The 18,724-nt window shown below is 38.1% G+C and overlaps 1 protein-coding gene across 1 annotated transcript; it reads left to right on the forward strand.

Moving 5' to 3' along the window:
* The first annotated feature begins 1,484 nt into the window (after positions 1-1,484).
* Positions 1,485-16,699, forward strand: SERPINB11 (serpin family B member 11). Its single transcript, XM_059408077.1, has 7 exons — positions 1,485-1,652; positions 2,665-2,724; positions 3,807-3,935; positions 4,631-4,748; positions 12,969-13,111; positions 14,027-14,182; positions 16,262-16,699. Exons 1-7 carry the CDS (start codon positions 1,485-1,487, stop codon positions 16,697-16,699), a joined length of 1,212 nt encoding a protein of 403 aa, XP_059264060.1.
* Positions 16,700-18,724: the final 2,025 nt, after the last annotated feature.

Here is an 18,724-nt window from a genome sequence, read left to right on the forward strand (position 1 = left end):
ATCCATCTACTCAGTTAATCCATCTACTCAGTTAATCCGTCTACTCAGTTAATCCTGTCTACTCAGTTCTGTCCTCCTTTTCACTCTGCCATCTGACTTACCCTTGGGCTGGCTGCGTCACAGTCACACAATAGCTGTCCTGACAGTAGTCATGTGAAGACAAAACAGCTCTGAGAAAGAGAGGGCTGGCTTCCCCCGTGAATCTTTTATCAAAGGGAGGCCTCTTCTAGAAGCTCTGACTTTTGTCCTTACTGGCAAAAATCCTGGCACCTTCAGATCTTTAAAATTCTATTTATTTCCCCCCAAACTTGAGTGAGGATTAATTGACAAATATTATATATTTAAAGGGTACAATGTAATGATTTTATACACATCAACATTGGGGAATGTTTCCCAAGATTACATTCTTCACCTTACATAGTTAACTGTTTATTTTTTCTTTTCCTTTGGTGAGAATGCTTAAGATCTACTCGCCCCAACTTTGTACTACACATTACTGTATTATTAACTGTGGTCACCATGCTGTACATTATAACCTCACAATTTCTTCTTATAACACCAAGTCTGTACCTAATTAGTCACTAATGTGGGATAGAGAATTATCTCAATTGGCTTTAGCCAGTCAAGTCTTGCTTCTGGGGCATGGAGCAGGCATGAAGGTGAGAAGCCTTCTCTGAAGTACATGGCTAAGTGGAAGTTGCTTCATGAGATCTGTGTTTTCTTAGCAAAGAAGAAGGGAAGGGAAGAGCTGAACAGCAGGCATTCAGTTTTTTTACTGAGCCATCTAGGGAGAATTTGAAGGTATCTGGAAATAGAAAGGTGTTCTCCTCCTATGAGGCTGTGAAGGTAGACTGTCTAGTGGGACAGCATATTATTTGGCTGAGCTTGTGTAACTTGAAAATTTTTCTTCTTCTTTTATTTTTAACATTTTATTTATTTGAGAGAGAGAGAGAGAGAGTGCAGAGTGGGGGACAGAGGCAGAAGGAGACGGAGAAGCAGACTCTCCGCTGAGCTGGGAGCCTGATTCAGGGCTCAATCCCAGGGCCCCGAGATCATGACCCAAGCTGAAGACAGATGCTTAACTGACCGAGCCACCCAGGTGTCCAAGCTTGAGAATTTTTCTGTGCAAATTCCAGGATGGGGCGGGGGGAGTCTGATGGTATGGACGGTAAGAACACAAGAACCTAATTCCTTCTGCTCTTTTGTGGCAAACAACTTTAAATGTACACAAATTGTAGTGAGACAGCTTTGAACTACTGGTCGAAAGGAACAGAATCTTTATTCATTAGAATCTGCAACTAATCCCCACCTCTGTCATTTACAGATTTCTCGAAAACTAGAATATGTAATTTTTCATGAAACAGTGTGCCCAGACTCTTAAATTCATGAAATTAAGTAACTGAACCCCATAGATTATCTGTATTTCCAAGTAATATTCTTGGATTTTTTTCTCCCATCTGTTCTCAGGTAGTGCTGGGCATAAAATGGATTCCCTCAGCACAGCAAATGTTGAATTTTGCCTTGATGTGTTCAAAGAGTTGAACAGTAACAACGTGGGAGATAACATCTTCTTTTCCCCACTGAGCCTGCTCTATGCTCTAAGTATGGTCCTCCTTGGTGCCAGAGGAAACAGTGCAGGGCAGATGGAAAAGGTATGGAACATAGCTAAGATTTCCCTGTAACGTAGAGGACTTCTGTGTACCCCTGTGGGTCAGCCAGATGCTCACATCCTTATACCAAGGAAATTCTGCCGTCTTGTGAAAGGAGAAACGTTTGGGAAAATCGTATTTCTTAAAATGAATAATGGCTTAAATAATGCAATAGTGATAATACAAATATCATAACGCATATAACACAGTCCCTTCCCTTCGGTGCTCTCATGCTTTCATTTCTGCAGTTTACTTTTTCAAGATTCATAAATGACAGAGAACATATGTGAGGTACATAAACCTTAATGACACTTTAAAAGCTCTCAAGTTTTTAAAAATATTCATGAGGACATTTGAAGCTCATAGGAGCCCTGTGTAGCAGGTAGGGGTTAGTATCTCCCTTTTACAGAGGGGGAAGCTGAGAGAGACTGAGAGAAAAGGGGTGACTTTTCAGGTTACATAGGCTGATATACAGTGATTTTTCCATTTAAATATTTTTAATTACTATGGAAAATCTCGATAAACATCACTTAACTACTCCTAGAGGACTCACATACGATATTATTGTTTGCCCTTTATTTCTTTACTCCATATTTGGATGCAATTTCATGATTTTCTTGCTCTCAAAATAGGTATTGTACTGGGACACCATGTAATGTTTTACATGAACCCCAGATGGTCACTGTCCTAGTGAATGGCCCGAGACTGGTGGGAGGGGGCAGAAGAGCCTCGTGGACAACAGCTCCGTCCCTGAAGACTGGCAGATGGTTGTCAGGGAACATCTCTCGAGCTCATTTTCCCAAGCGTGAAACGAGATGATCCTGTCCACTTCTAAAGCTCAGTTGAGAGGGCTCAGTAAGATGTGGAGGCTGAGTTCAGTACTAAGAATATGACTGAATGTTAGCTGTTACTGTTGGTCTTTATCTGAAGCGGAGAAACAGACACTTGTAAATATCCACATTTATAGACTGTATGTTGCTTTTGATGCCCGTCGATCCCTGTTTTTCTTTTCTAGGTGCTTCACTTTGATCATACTTCAGAGTCATTAAAACCAGAGTTCAGGGACTCAGCTAAGGTATGATAATATCATTGCTGTGCTCTCAAATGCTCTTTAACATAAGAGCACCAAGAGATTATAGTGCAGGGGTTGAGTAACAGCCTCTCTTCGGCCCTTAAGGGACTTAGCCGTGTCTCCCTTGATCCACTCCTTTGGTCTTCCCGATAATCGCTATGGCCTATAGAGTTTACATAATGATAATAATGTCAACAATGCTGATAAAGTCCCTCAGATTTTATCATACCATTTAGGGTCATCCTTGCTCCAACTTTCTGTTCTTTTATGGACTGTGCCCTATATCTCCATATGGATTTGAGTCTGCCAGCCTCATCTATGGAGTGGTAGATTTTTTTCAGTGGGGGCACTGAGAAAGGACACTGATGCTTTACCTTATAGTTAGTCCCCAGGAAAACAGGGCCTGATGTTGCCCAGCCTACATTGCCTGGGACCATGATACCTGCTCTTTTCTAGTAGGAGAATTCCTTTTGAAAGCGAAATTGTATAGAATTCACATATGAAGATGGTTGTGTTTCATCGTGATTGAGAAAACACGTGAATGCATATAGGTTCACAGAATACTTGCTTCACAGAACTCCACCTGTGAGGAATTGAAGCTCGTAGTTTGGGAAACTTTTCTTTAGGGAATGAAGGTGTACAGCTATAATGTCCTTGAGTTCAGATGCTTCAGAGCTGTAGGTCTAACAGAATTGATGCTTCAGAGCTGTAGGTCTAACAGAATTGCTCCTGTGATGGGTGAGTAAGGTCTGTTCAGTGAAGACCCATTGGGATCTCTTTTTGAAAACTGGTGCTTTTGGATTAACCCACTGAGGCCAGCAATTGCTTATGTGTTTTGCAATAGCTTACAATTCTGCATACAATCTGTGAGTAAGGTCACAGCGTGCTGAGATTATTGTGCTAGAGGAAATCTAGAGAAGGAACATGACTTCAACTCTCCAACTCCTTGTTTGTTCGTATTCTCTACGCTTTTATTCAGAGGCAGTCATCTTGCTCTCTACTTACTGTTTTCATGTATGTATAACCCTCTGATGGCAAGAAATCAAGCAACTTAATACTCCATTCTTTGTTTACTGATGCTTCAGTGCAGCCAAGCTGGAAGGATTCATTCAGAGTTTGGAGTCTTAATCTCTCAAATCAACCAGCCAGACTCTAACTATACCCTCAGCATGGCCAACAGACTCTACGGGACAAAGGCAATGGTGTTCCATCAGGTACGTTCATATGGAATGCTGGGCCAATGCTGTCTCGGCATCCTCTAACTATCACACCATAAAATAAGTAAAGAGCAGGAAGAGCCGCGTGACATTCATCTTTAAGAGATTAAATTTGAGCTGACTTAGAGTTTCAGTGAAATGGTTTTGCCAAACTCTCATTTAAAGTTGTGAAATATCACATAAAAATTTTATTTCCCCCCAAACCACCAAAGTTGCCCAAGAAGCAAGTTCAGGGAAGAATTACAGATACACACTCACACATGCCATGGGGAGACCTGGCTCCCCATTAGACCTCAAACAAGCAAAATGTACTCACTCTGGTCCTTACTTGGGTAATCACTCTAGATCTCAGTTTTCCAATCTAGACTGTGGGGCGGTAACTCCCTTTTGTCGGCTTCGAGAGATCAGAGTACTGCAGCTTGCCTTTGTGCTTCGAGTGTTTTAGAATGAAAAATGTCAATGATATGACAGAAGAAACAACCAAACATTTCTGAACATTCCTTTTGGAGAGCTTTTTGATTTGTTTAAATCCATTTGTTTTATTAAGATTAAGTACATATGGATTTTGCTTTCTTGCAGACGTACACACACGAACTGCTTTTGTCTCTGTGTTGTAGATTTTAGAAAACACAGAGCAGTAGACTTTGGCTTCCCTTACACTATTTTTTGCCTGATTGCTCTTTCTTTTACAGCAATATTTAACTTGTTCTAAGAAATTCTATCAAGCCATACCACAAACTGTTGATTTTGAACAGTCTCCAGAAGAAACGAGGAAAACTATTAATGCTTGGGTTGAAAGTAAAACTAATGGTAAGAATAAGTCCCACATGTGTCTCCAAACTTTATTTGCACTGTTTGGATAGGCTGCCTGAGTCAGCGCTAACAAGGAAGCTGAGTGAAGTCCTGGACCCAACCTAAGCAGGTCAAGAATGGAGGAAATGGAGTATTTTGGAATATTTGTAAATATCCTTTACAGTCCTTTGTCCTAATTAGAAGCTAAGCTCAGTGACTCTGAGAATAAGAACACTATTTCTACTTCACAGAAGTGTTGTACATTCTGCAATTAAATTTAGTTAAATTTAAATCTTTCACGATTTTAAAATAAACCTTCTAATTATCAATTTTTAAAAAAAATTGGCAGGTTAAATGTTGAGATTTAAAGATGTGTCCATTTCATTATTTAAAAATATCCAGTTAAGGAAAGATTTAAAGAGAAACAAGTGGAGAGAATACTATAACGGATCCTCATTGACCCGTCACTCAGTTGCAGGATTTATCACCTAAAGCCAATCTAACAGCTATACCCTCGCGCTTTTCCCCTTACCTCTTCCAGGACAGAGTCCAGAAACCATCTTTTTATCTTTTTTTCAGGTTGTTTCCTTTCAAAAATATAAGTTATTTAAAAGAAAATACCCCTGCATAAGATGGGATGGGGAGGGAGACAAATCACAAGAGACTCTTAATCTCACAAAACAAACTGAGGGTTGCCGGGGTTGGGGGGGTGGGTCGAGGGGTAACGAGAGGGTTATGGCCACTGGGGAGGGTATGTGCTGTGGTGAGTGCTGTGAAGTGTGTAAGCCTGATGATTCACAGACCTGTACCCCTGGGGCTAATAATACATTATAGGTTAAAAAAAAAAAAAAAGAAAAAAGAAAATACCACGGCACCATTATTTAATCTATAAATTTAAAAATAATTATTTAATATTAAGAAATAGGCAGTGAGTTTTTGTATTCCATCAATTGTCTCTTTTTTTGTTTGAATCAGGACCCAAATAACATTTATACATCGCAGTTGGTCAGTATGTTTCTTACGTCTTGATGTTTGAATTAAACTTTTTTCATTGAAATAAATATAGAGAAATTCACACATTCTATGTTTGCTGTTCAGTTGAATTATCACAAAGAAAATAATCACAGAAGTGAATGCCCTCAGGTAACCTCCCTCCCCCTCTGCCAAGTCAGAGAAATAGAAGGGCACACTCCACGGCTGCTCTTGTGTCCCCTCCCAGAAACTAACCCACCCTATTGCCAAACATTAAGACTTCTCTAACTTCTTTACTGTATATTAGTTGTGCCTATTTAAATATTTCATGTAATTAGAATCATAAAGCATATATTTAGGATTTTTTTAGGTTAACATTTTATTTGTGAGAGTCATCCATGTGGACTACAGGTTGGCATGATTTGCTCATTTTCACTGATACCAGTTTTGTTCTCTGAAAATACCTAATATATTTATCCATTCTACTGAGTCTTAATGAACACTGGGACATTTTTAGTTTGGGTCTCTTACGAATAGCACTACTATAAGCATTTTGATACACATCTTTTGGTACATATATCGTATGTAATTTTTTTGGATGGACACCTTGGAATGGAATTGCTGATCATAGGTATATATATATATATTCAATTTTAGTAGACATCGGTTTTCTAAGGTGGTTTGCCAATATACTTGCCCAAGCAATGAATGAGAGTTTTATTTATCCCTCAACTGTGCCAACATGTGTTAGTCTTATTAACTTTAGTCATTGTAGTTAGTTTAATTTTAATTTACATTTCCTTTATGAATGACATCATTGGACATTTTTCATACACTTCCTATCTTCCTTTGTAAAGTGCCTATTTGAATCTTTTGCCCATAGGTAGGGATGGTTTGTCTGTTTTTTTCTTATGCATTTTTAGTAGGAGTTACTGAATACATGTGTTGCAAGTAATTTCTACCATTTTGTATCTTTCCTTAATGGTGCCTTTGATGAATAGAAGTTTTTAATTTGAAAGGAGTAAGATTTACCAATCTTTTCCTTTAGAGTCAGTACCTTAGCATTACTTTTAAATAAACCTTTGTCTACTCCTAGCTCATGAAAATACTTTTATACGTTATCTACTAGAGCCTTTATTGTTTCACTACAGTCAAGATTCATTTTAAAAAAAAACCAAACCTCATTCCACTCCATATGGACATCTAGCTGACATAGGGGAAGAGGATCCTTTCACCATTACATGGCAATGTAAACTTTATCATAAGTTAGATGACCATATATGTGTGGGTCTGTTTCTGGGTTTAGTGTACTCCATCTGTCTATTCTCACAAAAATACCACAATTATGGTGGCTTTACAATACATCTTAATAACCAGAAGTGTTAAGTTCAATGTTAATCCTCTTCTGGGGCTGCCTTGACTTAGCTTCTTGGTCTTTTGCATTCCATATTCATTTTATTTGAATATAGTTGAATATAGTTGTTAACAATGTTAACATTAGTTGCAAGTTTACAACATAGTGATTTAAGTTTATACATTATGCTCTGCTATGTCCACCACAAGTATAGCTACCATTTGTCCCAATTCCTTGCTATTACCGTATCCTTGACTGTATTCCTTATGCTGCTTTTTATTCTCTTGACTTATTCATTGCATAAGTGGAAGCCTCTTTCTCCCTCTGCCTCTCCTCTGGAAACCATCAGTTTGTTCTTTGTATTCATAGGTCTGATCCTGCTCTTTGTTTGTTTATTCATTTGTTGTTGTTTTATGCAGTCATAAAAAGGGACGAGGTCATGCCATTTGTGACAACACGGATGGCCCAGAAGGTATTAATGCTGAGTGAAATAAGTCAGACTGAGACAGGCAACTTCCATATGATTTCACCATAAATGGAATCCATACACCTTTTTTAAAGTCAACTTATCAGCTTTTGTTAAACATACTGGTTGAAATTTTATTTGGAATGATATATATTGAATCTATAGATTTGGAGAGAATGGGTGTGTTTATAATATTCAGCTTCTAATTCATTTCCATGAAGTTTACTTCTGTTTATTTAGGGCCTCTTTAATTTTTTTCAATGACTTTCTGTATTTCTCTATTTAATGTCTTATATGTATTTTGACAAATGGTTTTCAGATATTTGAAGTGTTTACTAAATTTTAACTAGTATCAATTATTTCAAATTTTATATGTTGTTGATGTAGAAATATATAATTGACTTCTGTATATTAACTTTGCTGAATTCTCTTAATTCTAGTTTATATATTATTTCAGATTTTCTATAAATACAATCATTTCCTCTTCAACCTTTCTTCTTTTCTTACTGGTTAGTGCCTGCTGTTGAATAGAAGTACTAATACTGGGCATCCTTATGTTATATCTTGTTTCTGGATTTATATCTTGTTACTGAATGGTTTTAATAATAAAAATTTAAGTGTAATGTTTGTTGCAGATTTTTAAAAAAAGATTTTATTTATTTATTGGATAGACAGAGATCACAAGTAGGCAGAGAGGCAGGCAGAGAGAGAGGGGGAAGCAGGCTTCCCACAGAGCAGAGAGCCAGCTGCGGGGCTCTATCTCAGGGCCATGAGATCACGACGTGAGCTAAAGGTAGAGGCTCACTGAGCCATCCAGGTACCCCTGTTGCAGGTATTTTTGTGAACATTTTTTTCAGATTAAGGAAGTTTCTTTTTATTTCTGTTTTTCTAAGAATTTTTGAGATAAATGACTAACCACATTATATTAAAGCCTTTTCTATATCTATGAGCTATGATTCTCCTTTATTATGCTAATTTAGTGCATAGTGCATTACATTAATAGATTTTTTTAGTGTTAAACCAACCTTTTAGTCCTAAGATAAACCAAACTTGGTCATGGTATATTGCACTTTTTGTATATCACTGAGTTTGATTTCTTAATATTTTCCTTAGAAATTTTACACCGGTGCTCATGAAAGAATTTGAACTTAGTTTTTGTTTATTGAAATATTCTTGTCAGTTCAGGTACAAAGTTATACTCACTTCATGAAACTAGTTGGCAAATGTTTCTGCTCTTTTTCTAATTTCCAAGAAAGAGTTTATGTGAGGTTAGTGTGCATTTTTCTCCTTTAAATGTTTGGAAGAATTCACTGGTGACCCTCTGTGCCTGGTGTTTTCTATGTGGGAAAATTTAGAGATTTGGTTTCTCTAGCATATAGAGGTCTACTTATATTTTCTTTTTGTGTGTGTGTAAGTTTTTGAATTTTCTTTCAAGAAATATGTCCATTTTATCTAAATTTTCATCTGTATTATCATAAAATTGCTCATAATAGCCTTATATTATCTTCTTTATGACTTTTGGATATATAATATTGTCTTTTATTCCTGGAAATATAAACTTGAATTTTTTCTTTATCTTAATTAGCCTTATTATAGATTTATAGTTTTTTAGTCTTTTCAAAGAATTGATTTCTATTTTCTCTAATATAGATTTTTTATTACCTTAATATTTGTGATTATCATTTATTTCCTTATTTTTACTATCTTGGTATTAAGTTGCTATTCTTTTTCTAGTTTCTTGAGATGAATAATTGATTTTCAGATCTTTCTTTTTTAATGTACATATTTGAGACAATGGATTTCCTTTTAGGTGTCACTTTAACTCCATTCACAATTTTCCATTTACTTTATTTACATTATTACTCAGTTCAAAATGTTTTTTAATTTTCATTGAGGTTTCTTCTCTGAATCATGGGTTATTTAAAGGTGCTCTATTTCCAAAAATTTGGAAATTTTCTAGTTGTTTTTTAGTTACTAATTTTTATTTCAGTTCTTTTGTAGTCAAAGAACATAGTAGTTCAATTATTTGAAATTTATTGAGACTTTTTACAGCAAAACATGTTCTGATTTTGGTAAAATTTTCATGTGCACATAAAGATAATGTCTATTCTTTACTTATTGGGAGAGATATCTTATCTATCTATTTATTTATTTATTAAAAAGATTTTATTTATTTATTTGTCAGAGAGAGAGAGAAAGAGAGAGTGTGTGTACAAGTAGGCAGAGTGGCAGGCAGAAGCAGAGAGAGAAGCAGGCTCCCTGCTGAGCAAGGAGCCTGATAAAGGGCTCAATCCCAGGAACCCGGGCTCAGTAAAAGGCAGTACCTTAACCAACTGAGCCACCCAGGCATCCCTGGTAGAGATATTTAATTTTATTGCTGGTAGAGATATTTAATTTTATCAGGCCAACTTTGTGTTTGCATACCCTTGCTTAGTTTTTTGTCTGCTTTTTTTTTTTTTTAATCATTTACAGAAAAAGCTGTATCAAAATCTTCCACTATGATTGTGGATTTTTCTGTTTCTCCTTTGTGTTATGTGCAGTTTTGCTGTGCATTTTTTGAAGCTGTGTTATTAGGTGCATAGATATTAGCAGTTGCTTCAGAAACAACCCAGTGTAGAATTTAAAAAAAAAATGTATTCAGCTTTCCTTATAGTTCTTGCCAGGGATGTTGATCTGTCATAAACTGCATTCTTATTGCCTGAAGACATCTCTTTACAACTTTTTTGATATTTTAATAATTTCTCTTTTGGTTTTTTATTAATTTCCACACCTTTTCTTTCTTACAGAAAATTCACTGAAGGAAACAAATATTTGCCTGCATTTTCTTGTAGTCTAGGTGATGATGACTACACCTTGAAATGTCATTTAATAATTTCCTCTGTTGTTATATTTCTCATAACTTGGAAATTAGACCTAGAAACTTGTTAAGATTCTAGTGGTTTTTGCTTATGTGTTTGTTTTTTACTTTTGACAAATATGCTTCATGGAGGTGCTGTGTTTCCATCAGGAAAGAAATAATGTCTGGGTGCACTCCCTTTTTTATGATGTTAGTATCCTTTGATGATAATTGCCTAGGTCCATTATTTCATTAGGAGTTATAAAGTTGCAGTATTCTAATTTTTGCATTCCTTCTTTATAAACTGGAATATTTCTATATGAGAAACTTCTCCTCATAAATTATTTGGTTATTCTAAGTACAGTTCATATGAGAAAAACAAAAAAAGAATACTGAATTCTTTCTCTTTAATACCAGTTTCAAAACTACTTTTTTTTTAAAATTTTATTTATTTATTTATTTGTCAGAGTGAGCACAGGCAGACAGAGTGGCAGGCAGAGGCAGACGGAGAAGCAGGCTCCCGCTGAGCAAGGAGCCCAATGTGGGACTCAATCCCAGGACGCTGGAATCATGACCTGAGCTGAAGGCAGCAGCTTAACCAACTGAGCCACCCAGGAATCCCTCAAAACTACTTTTTATTCCTTCTAGCACCCTTCAAAGATAGAGTTTTATTTTTTTTTAAGACTTATTAATTTATTTGAGAAAGAGGGGAAGGCAGGGGAGAGAGGGAAAGAGTCTTAAGCAAACTGTGCACTGAGTATAGAGCCTGATGTGGGGCTTGATCTCACAATCCTGAGATCATTCTTTAAACCAAAACCAGGAGTCCGTTGCTCAACCAACTTTACCACCCAGGTGCCCCAGCCACTGAGTTCTGTTTTTAAGTATCCTAATTTTAAACATTTTGAGATGTTTCAATTTATTTGCCCCTTTTAGTCAGGAGTCATGTCTTTATATTGGCTCCTAAGTTCTTTCAACACTACCCTGCAGAATTTGATTGCTTTCTCACTTTTCAATTTGACCAGGGTTCCAGGCTCATGTCCTGCTCTTGACCTAGAATTACTTACTTCTCAAGGGGATCCTGAATCATTTTAATGAGTAATGATACTTAGAGACCATAAATCTGGGTACAAGAGTACCCATTGAAACTGGCTTGGTTATTGTTTATAGGACTTCTCAGTGAATATAACATATATATATATATATATATATATATATTCATATATATATATTTTAGATGAAATATAGCATAATTTCTTACTGATATGACCAGTTCAAATACAGATTCATAGGATTTTTACTTCACGCCCCCTTTTTTTATCTATTTCTCTTTTATCTTGTGTCAAAAATTCCAGATTCCAGTGCCACCAAAATTATTTCAAAATCACATCATTTAACATAAGTATGGTCTCAAAGCAAGAATACTAATAAAATATAACAGTATCTTAAGATATTTTTTTCAGTTCTTTCTGTCCTTAGGCTATATCTACCCAACTAGAGATGTACCAATTACCATGTTGAAATAATCTGTCTCTGCGTGGTTGTGCCATGTTATCATTGTACTAATAGTTTCTGAGGTTTAAGAATGTAGACAATCATATTCCTTCATATAGGAGAGAATTAGATTTATTGAGTAACAAAATTAGGGTGAAATAAAGTATTAACATTAAAGTATTAGAGCTAATTGCATTTATGAGGAACATGTCAGTGATATAAATACTTTTCTGAGAATTAAAGACCACATTTCTAACATATTTGTATCTTATTATTTCACTTACCAGTGATAAACTCTCAACAGTATTTTCTTGATTGGTGGATTGATGTTATTCAAGCTTAGTAATAGATGAGCAGGTTAATATGTATTTATTCAGTTCTTTGTATTAAGTTGGAAAATGCTTAGAAATGTCTACAGATTTTTCAGATCTGTTAATTTAATTAGAACAATAGTGGAAAAATTAAGCTTAGAGTCTAATGTTCTGGATGTCCCTATGTTTCCAGTTGTAAGATTATATTCCAAAAATGTTTTATAAATTGCAGTGCACCAGAGTGCACCAAGAAGGCTTGGTGTTCAATCCAATTGGTATAGCTGATTGTATATTTTGTATAAATTCTGATTTTCAGGTATGTATTTACTTTAAGTCTTGGTATATACTTGAAATACACTAATTGCTAGGACATTGTAAGAATGATCTTTTGAATACTTAAAATATTTAGGTGTGGTGAGGTGTTGGCAAGTATAAAGCCTGATAAATATTAGAAGGAAGCCATAAGAGATTATTAATATTTTTTAAATAAGCAGTAATGTATAGAAAAGCATTGGGTATAACTAGGTATAAGACAAGTTGATCATTAGTTAGTATACTAAGTACTCCCTAGATGCCATCTTCTGATTAGAAATGACAAAATATTCAATTCTTGGACATAAACTTCATTTGACAAGGATAGTCTTGATGGCCAGGAGATAAAGTAGTTCTCCCGGCCTCTCAAATTTATAACTGACCTTAAAAAAGAAATGGTTCCAAATTTCTAGTCACTATTCAACTCTGTTATTAATAAACCCAAGTTCAAATCCAAATACATTATCTGGGTTTTTTTTTTTATTATTATTATAAGGAAAAGTCACAAACCTCTTTGGAAAGGGAACAATCGACCCTTCTTGTGTAATGGTCCTGGTGAACGCCATATATTTCAAAGGACAATGGCAAAATAAGTTTCAGGAAAGAGAGACAATTAAAAGCCCTTTTCAGCTGAGTGAGGTAAGTATTTTGTTTTCAGACTAATGACAATTTCCAAAGAATGCAATAATCATTTAAGGACAATTTAGAAAGTTTTAGTGAAAATACTGGTTTAGGTTTCCATAGGTTTCTTTGTGTTTTTTTATGAATTTTATTTTCATTTTTCCTCATGAGGTGACAGTAACCTTTCTCACAGGGCACCTAACTGGAGCCTTTGGACACTGGAGCCATCCTGCAGAGAAGAGAGCCTGCTCTCTCCTCACTCTTCCCCTATCCACGCATTCTCTCCACATATGCTGTGGTTATTATCTCAGCACAATAAAACTATCTATACGGTTTTTCTCCTAGACAGTCTCCAATTGGATTAAAAAAGAAAATGATCCTATGATGTTATTTTTCCATACAAATCACTTTAGGTGGTAATGTTGGCTTTGTTTTGAGAAAACATTATTGTTATTATATATATTACTATACATATGTATTTTATATACAGATAATTGTATATATCATTTGAGCTAGTTAGGCTCTAACAATGGCTTATTTTAAAATAAAAAACAACCTTTGCAAAGGGAAGTAATAAAGGGTTACTTTATTGTTTATATTTTCCCCATGCCTTTAGTGTTTTTTATTTTATTTTATTTTATTTATTTGAGAGAGAGACACACACAGCAAGAGAGGGAACACAAACAGAGGGAGTGAGAGAGGGAGAAGCAGGCTTCCTGCCGAACAGGGAGCCCAGTGTGGGGCTGGATCCCAGGACCCTGATTCATGACCTGAGCGGGAGACAGATGCTTAATGACTGAGCCACCCAGGCGCCCCATCTATGCCTTCAGTGTTAATGCAGATATTCATATTAGGCAAAAGAATCAGTATATATGCATGTACAAGCATATATGTAACTATTCTACCTAATTACAACCTCTTTTTAAAAAATAGGGTAAAAGTGTGTTTGTGGAAATGATGTATCAAACTGGAACATACAAATTAGCCTTCATAAAGGATCCGCAGATGCAAGTTCTCGAGCTGCCTTATGTTAACAACAAACTAAGCATGATTATTCTGCTTCCAGTAGGCACGGCCAGTCTAGAACAGGTAAAGAATGCTAATGTGCAGAGTACGCATGTGTGCTTGAATCCCCCCGCCATATATGTGTACCCTGTGACAGTGTGCTCAGTCCCTAATTCAGTCACACTCTGGGTTCAGTGGGATTGCCCCAGGGGCTGTGAGAGGGAGGGGGACCCTGGTCCCTGCCTTCAGGACAGTGTATTTTGGGGGAATAATTTATTCTTACACCCAAGAGGGCACAAGGAGGCAAAAGTGCCATCTTGTACAAGTACCACACCTACTGGTTACTTGACACCTGAGAAACATCATTCCGTAGTAATGAAATTGTAATGCGACTTAGGGTCTTAGGCCACAGAAGTCTGATTACGCCATCTTCCCTCTCAGGAGCAGTTTTTCCAGCCCAGTTATGACATGCTTGAGCTAGCCACTCTTATTAGCATCCTGGTTTTGTGGGGGAAATGAGTGCCACAGCCACTGAGAACAGGACATGGTGGTGGCAGGAGTTTGGGTCTAACCCCCTATCCCTGGCTGCAGCCAACGCTGCCCGGCACAGAAACACGCAAGCCACTGATCCGAGTGACTACACTTCTACCCCGGCCTTGCTGGGTCTTCCCAGTGTTCTGCTGGAGTGACAAACAGTTTCTTAGGAGACCAGCCGTGCTTCTGGGATCTTGGGGAAGCTGAGCTATGCCCACAGCTAGGATGGCCACAGTCAGGGGTTTCTAAGTCAGGAAGGAAGTGCCTGCTGGAGATTAAACAGTATGGCAAACGGGTGGGGGTTAGGGAAGGCTTCTTGAAACACCTGAGTTGGGATGTATGCATTTGGATCTCTAGGAAGAGAAGCATGGCCATGGCCATGAGAGCAGGTGTGATACTGGTGTGGCCAATTCAGAGGGGCTTGGACCTCTGGTTGCCTGTGGTGAGCTGCCGTGGGGAATTATTTGGAGGCAGATAGCATTTTGGAAGCAGTTCAGAAGTGGTCTTTATCAGCTTGTGATACATTCATTTATTTGTTCATTTATTCATTCCGTACCAAACATTGTTTACTCTATGTTGAGAATTCTAGTGGGTTCTAGAACACAGACAAATGTGTGGTTTCAAAATACAGAGTTACAAATATCACATAACAAGTGCCATGATAAACTCTGGTGAAAGTCTCATGTAAGCAGAGAGAGTAGAGAATGAGGAACTCGGGAAGGCTCCTAGGATAATCTCAGTGCCTCACTGGAAGAGTGGAAGTTGAGTAAGTGGAACAAGAGTACTCTGTTGTTCTAACCAGAGCAGAGAGCACATGCAAATGCCCTAGAGGCCTGAGGCCCAAAGTGGATTTATATCATGAAGTCATGGTAACTTGGATGAGGGAAGATGAGGATGAAGGAGAAGACAGTTAGGAAGAAAAACCACCTTTACTTTATACCTGATGGTATATCGTCAGGATGGAGAACAGGTGGCCCAAAGTTTTCAACTTTCATGGTCAAACGATGGGGTCTTAGATGCCATTTTGGAGCTGTGGGGAGGGCTGGCTGGAGGGTTTCAAATGCCCAAGGGGAGAGCTTACACAAGGTTATGGCACTGGGGGGAGGATGACAAGTGGGATGTGAGGCTGCATGGCTAGGTGGGAGCATGAAGGGGCGTGTAGAGCTGAGCTTCAGGGGTGTAGCGGAGGAGGGGGGGAAGCAGAGCAGAGCGAGTGGATGTTGGCGTCACAGAATCCAAAGTTCATAATAGAGGGTGCAGCGAAATGTTTCACGTTTGGGAACCAAGAGGGAGTGGTGAATTCACCCAGGACACGCAAGGACTCCAGAGGCCAGAGAGGGAGTGTAGGTGAGGCCTACATGCTGAGGGAAATAAAGCAGAAGACTGTAGGATACACATTTGAGACCTTGAATTAGAAAACGTGGATAAAAGATAGTAGAACAGGGAAGATGTGACTGAGTGTAAGATTCTGTTACTTTTTTCCAGATGGGACTGGAGCACATTTTCAAAGTAGAAAAGAAAGCAAGCAATACATTGAATCATTCACACTGGGACTTATAAAACAGACAGCATTTAATACAGAGAGTATGTGTTTGGCTCATGCGGACTCATCTGTGTTTTGTCTCTCAGATAGAGAAGCAGTTGAACATGAAGACATTTTACGAGTGGACCAGCTCTGCTAACATGGTGGAGAGGGAAGTTGAAGTACACATCCCCAGATTCAGGCTTGAAGTCCAGTATGAGCTAAATTCCCTGCTAAATTCTCTAGGCATGACAGATATCTTCAGCGAGATCAAAGCAGATCTTTCTGGAATATCACCGCTTGATGGCCTGTATTTATCAAAGGTCATCCACAAGTCATATGTGGATGTCAGCGAAGAGGGCACCGAGGCGGCAGCAGCCACTGGGGACAGCTTCCTCGTGAAAAGACTCCCCATCCGGGCTCAGTTCCTGGCAAACCACCCGTTCTTGTTCTTCATAAGGCACAGCCATACCAACACCATCCTCTTCTGTGGCAAGCTTGCCTCTCCCGAAACAAACAGGCTTGAGCAAGGTGCAGAGTCATAGAGGAGGTGCAGGGACAAACCCATGACGAAAAGCAGTTCATCCCCCCACACCTCTGTACCTCACTTTGCTCATCTGCAAAATGGGCTTATGGTCTCTCTCAACTTATACCTTGGATTGGTGAACCTTAAGATTATGGAAATCATGGAAGAACATTTACAAAAAAGATCCTCTAGTTCTCTTGTCTTTGGAGCCTCATTTAAGTGTTATCTGGGTGACATAATCAAGTCAATGAGACTAATTTGAAAGGGTTCAATTTGTTTGACTTGTATATATCCATGACCTCTTGAATAAGTGACCAATCTACTACCTTCAGAAAACCAATTTCAGGGCTTCAACTTTGATGGGATTTTTAAATATTGTAATTTTTCTTGTATGTATAGATGGATCATGAATTTTACTTCAAAATTCTGTATTCGCTATAATAAATACATAAAATGCTTTCAATTCTTCAAAGATTTTTAATAGACCACAGCAATTAAATGACTTATAAAGGCAGACTAAATAAGGAGAATTCTGATTGAGTGAACATTTTCATGGGATTTTTGGTCAAATATTTCAGCCTTTTGAATAATAGATTTTCTCTTTGCCTCTCTCTCCCCCTTCCTTTGTTCCTTGCGTCTTTGCTTCACTCGTTTTCTCTCTCCTTCCTTCCCTCCTTTCTCCTTCCCTTTCTCTCTCTCCTTCCCTCCCTCTTTCTTTTTTCAATAATGCAGTGAGTTATAGTGCAGAGTAGCAAAAACCAGAAATCAGATTTTTATTAAAAAAGGACTTTTATTTAAAACATTTGAAAAAACTTCTTAAAGAGAAGTCCTTCTTGTTTTCTATCCGACATGACACGAGGTAGTAATCAGATAATAATGGCCATGATATATTTACTGCTTTCTCGGTGCCCTCTTGGTAAGTACTTCCTTCCAGAACTCTCTTAGAGATGTGAGCAAAGCAGAGGATCCCCTCAATTCTCCCTTCCCTAACCTGATCTTGAAAGAGGCAGTCCAAAATCAGCCAGTGCTTCCCTCCTGAGATGCTGGGACACCCTCTTTTACCATTGGCAGGGGTGGCAGCTGACGATAGCTTTTCTTTCCCATCAGGGCACTGAAAGAAGGGGCTGACTTTACTCTCAAATAATAAAGATGTTATAAAGTAGCTGTCTTGCTGTTTGTGCTCTCCTAGTGATCCTTTATAAGCCACTTTGGCCTACTTCACAGAACACCCCAGTGGTCCTCAGGCACAGGAGTGTTTAGCTGTGGTACAGTGGAGAGACTTGAAGCAACAGTGATGGGTGGAGAAAAATAAGAGTTGTCTCTTGGCATCTACTTCTCATTTTAAACATCCTGAAGAGACAGAAAATGGAACCAGTCCAGTAAATGCTGGGCCCTTTGACATGAACCTGGCATGGGCTATGCAGGAGCATGGAGGTATCACTTGGACCAAGCACCTTGGGTGTGACCATAGCCGAGCTGCTTGGCACTCATGTGGCAGCCTCCATCTGTTGAAAAGACTCAGAATGACTGCCTACTCCCAGGCTGCAGTCATAGAACCCCAGAGTCCTCTTGAAGGAATGGGAACTGAGCGTATGGTCATCATTTAGAGTCAAAGCAGGGAATACTTCTCACAGAGGGGCCTTCAGAAACACTAGTGTGAGTCCTGGGCTCGGAAAGGAGGGCTCAGAGAAACAGCGACTTAATCAGCCTCCAAAAGCACAGCTGGGAGGGGTGCTATAGTCAGGATCCTGAGCCTCTTTATAGGATGGAGCCAAGAGCTTTTTAGGGCACCCAGCCTGGGATGGGGAGAGCACAGCTATTTTCACTCTTCAAAGAGCTAATTTTATGTGTAAAAAAAATACATACTATATATATATGTATATATATGTGTGTGTATGTATATATATGGGACCTGGATAGAAATTTCTCCAACGAAGACATCCAAATGGCCAATAGATGTGTGCAGAGATGCTCAACATCACTAATCATCAGGGAAATGCAAATCAAAGCCACAATGAGGTATCACCTCATACTTCTTAGGAAA

The sequence above is a fragment of the Mustela nigripes genome, chromosome 8, assembly GCF_022355385.1.
Source record: "Mustela nigripes isolate SB6536 chromosome 8, MUSNIG.SB6536, whole genome shotgun sequence".
Taxonomy (NCBI): domain Eukaryota; kingdom Metazoa; phylum Chordata; class Mammalia; order Carnivora; family Mustelidae; genus Mustela; species Mustela nigripes.

Coding starts and splice junctions, on each gene's coding strand:
- SERPINB11 (XM_059408077.1), top strand. CDS start 1,485: ATGGATTCCCTCAGCACAGCAAATGTTGAATTTTGCCTTGATGTGTTC. Junction 2,725..3,806: donor AGTTCAGGGACTCAGCTAAG/GTATGATAATAT, acceptor CTGATGCTTCAG/TGCAGCCAAGCTGGAAGGAT. Junction 13,112..14,026: donor GCCCTTTTCAGCTGAGTGAG/GTAAGTATTTTG, acceptor TTTAAAAAATAG/GGTAAAAGTGTGTTTGTGGA.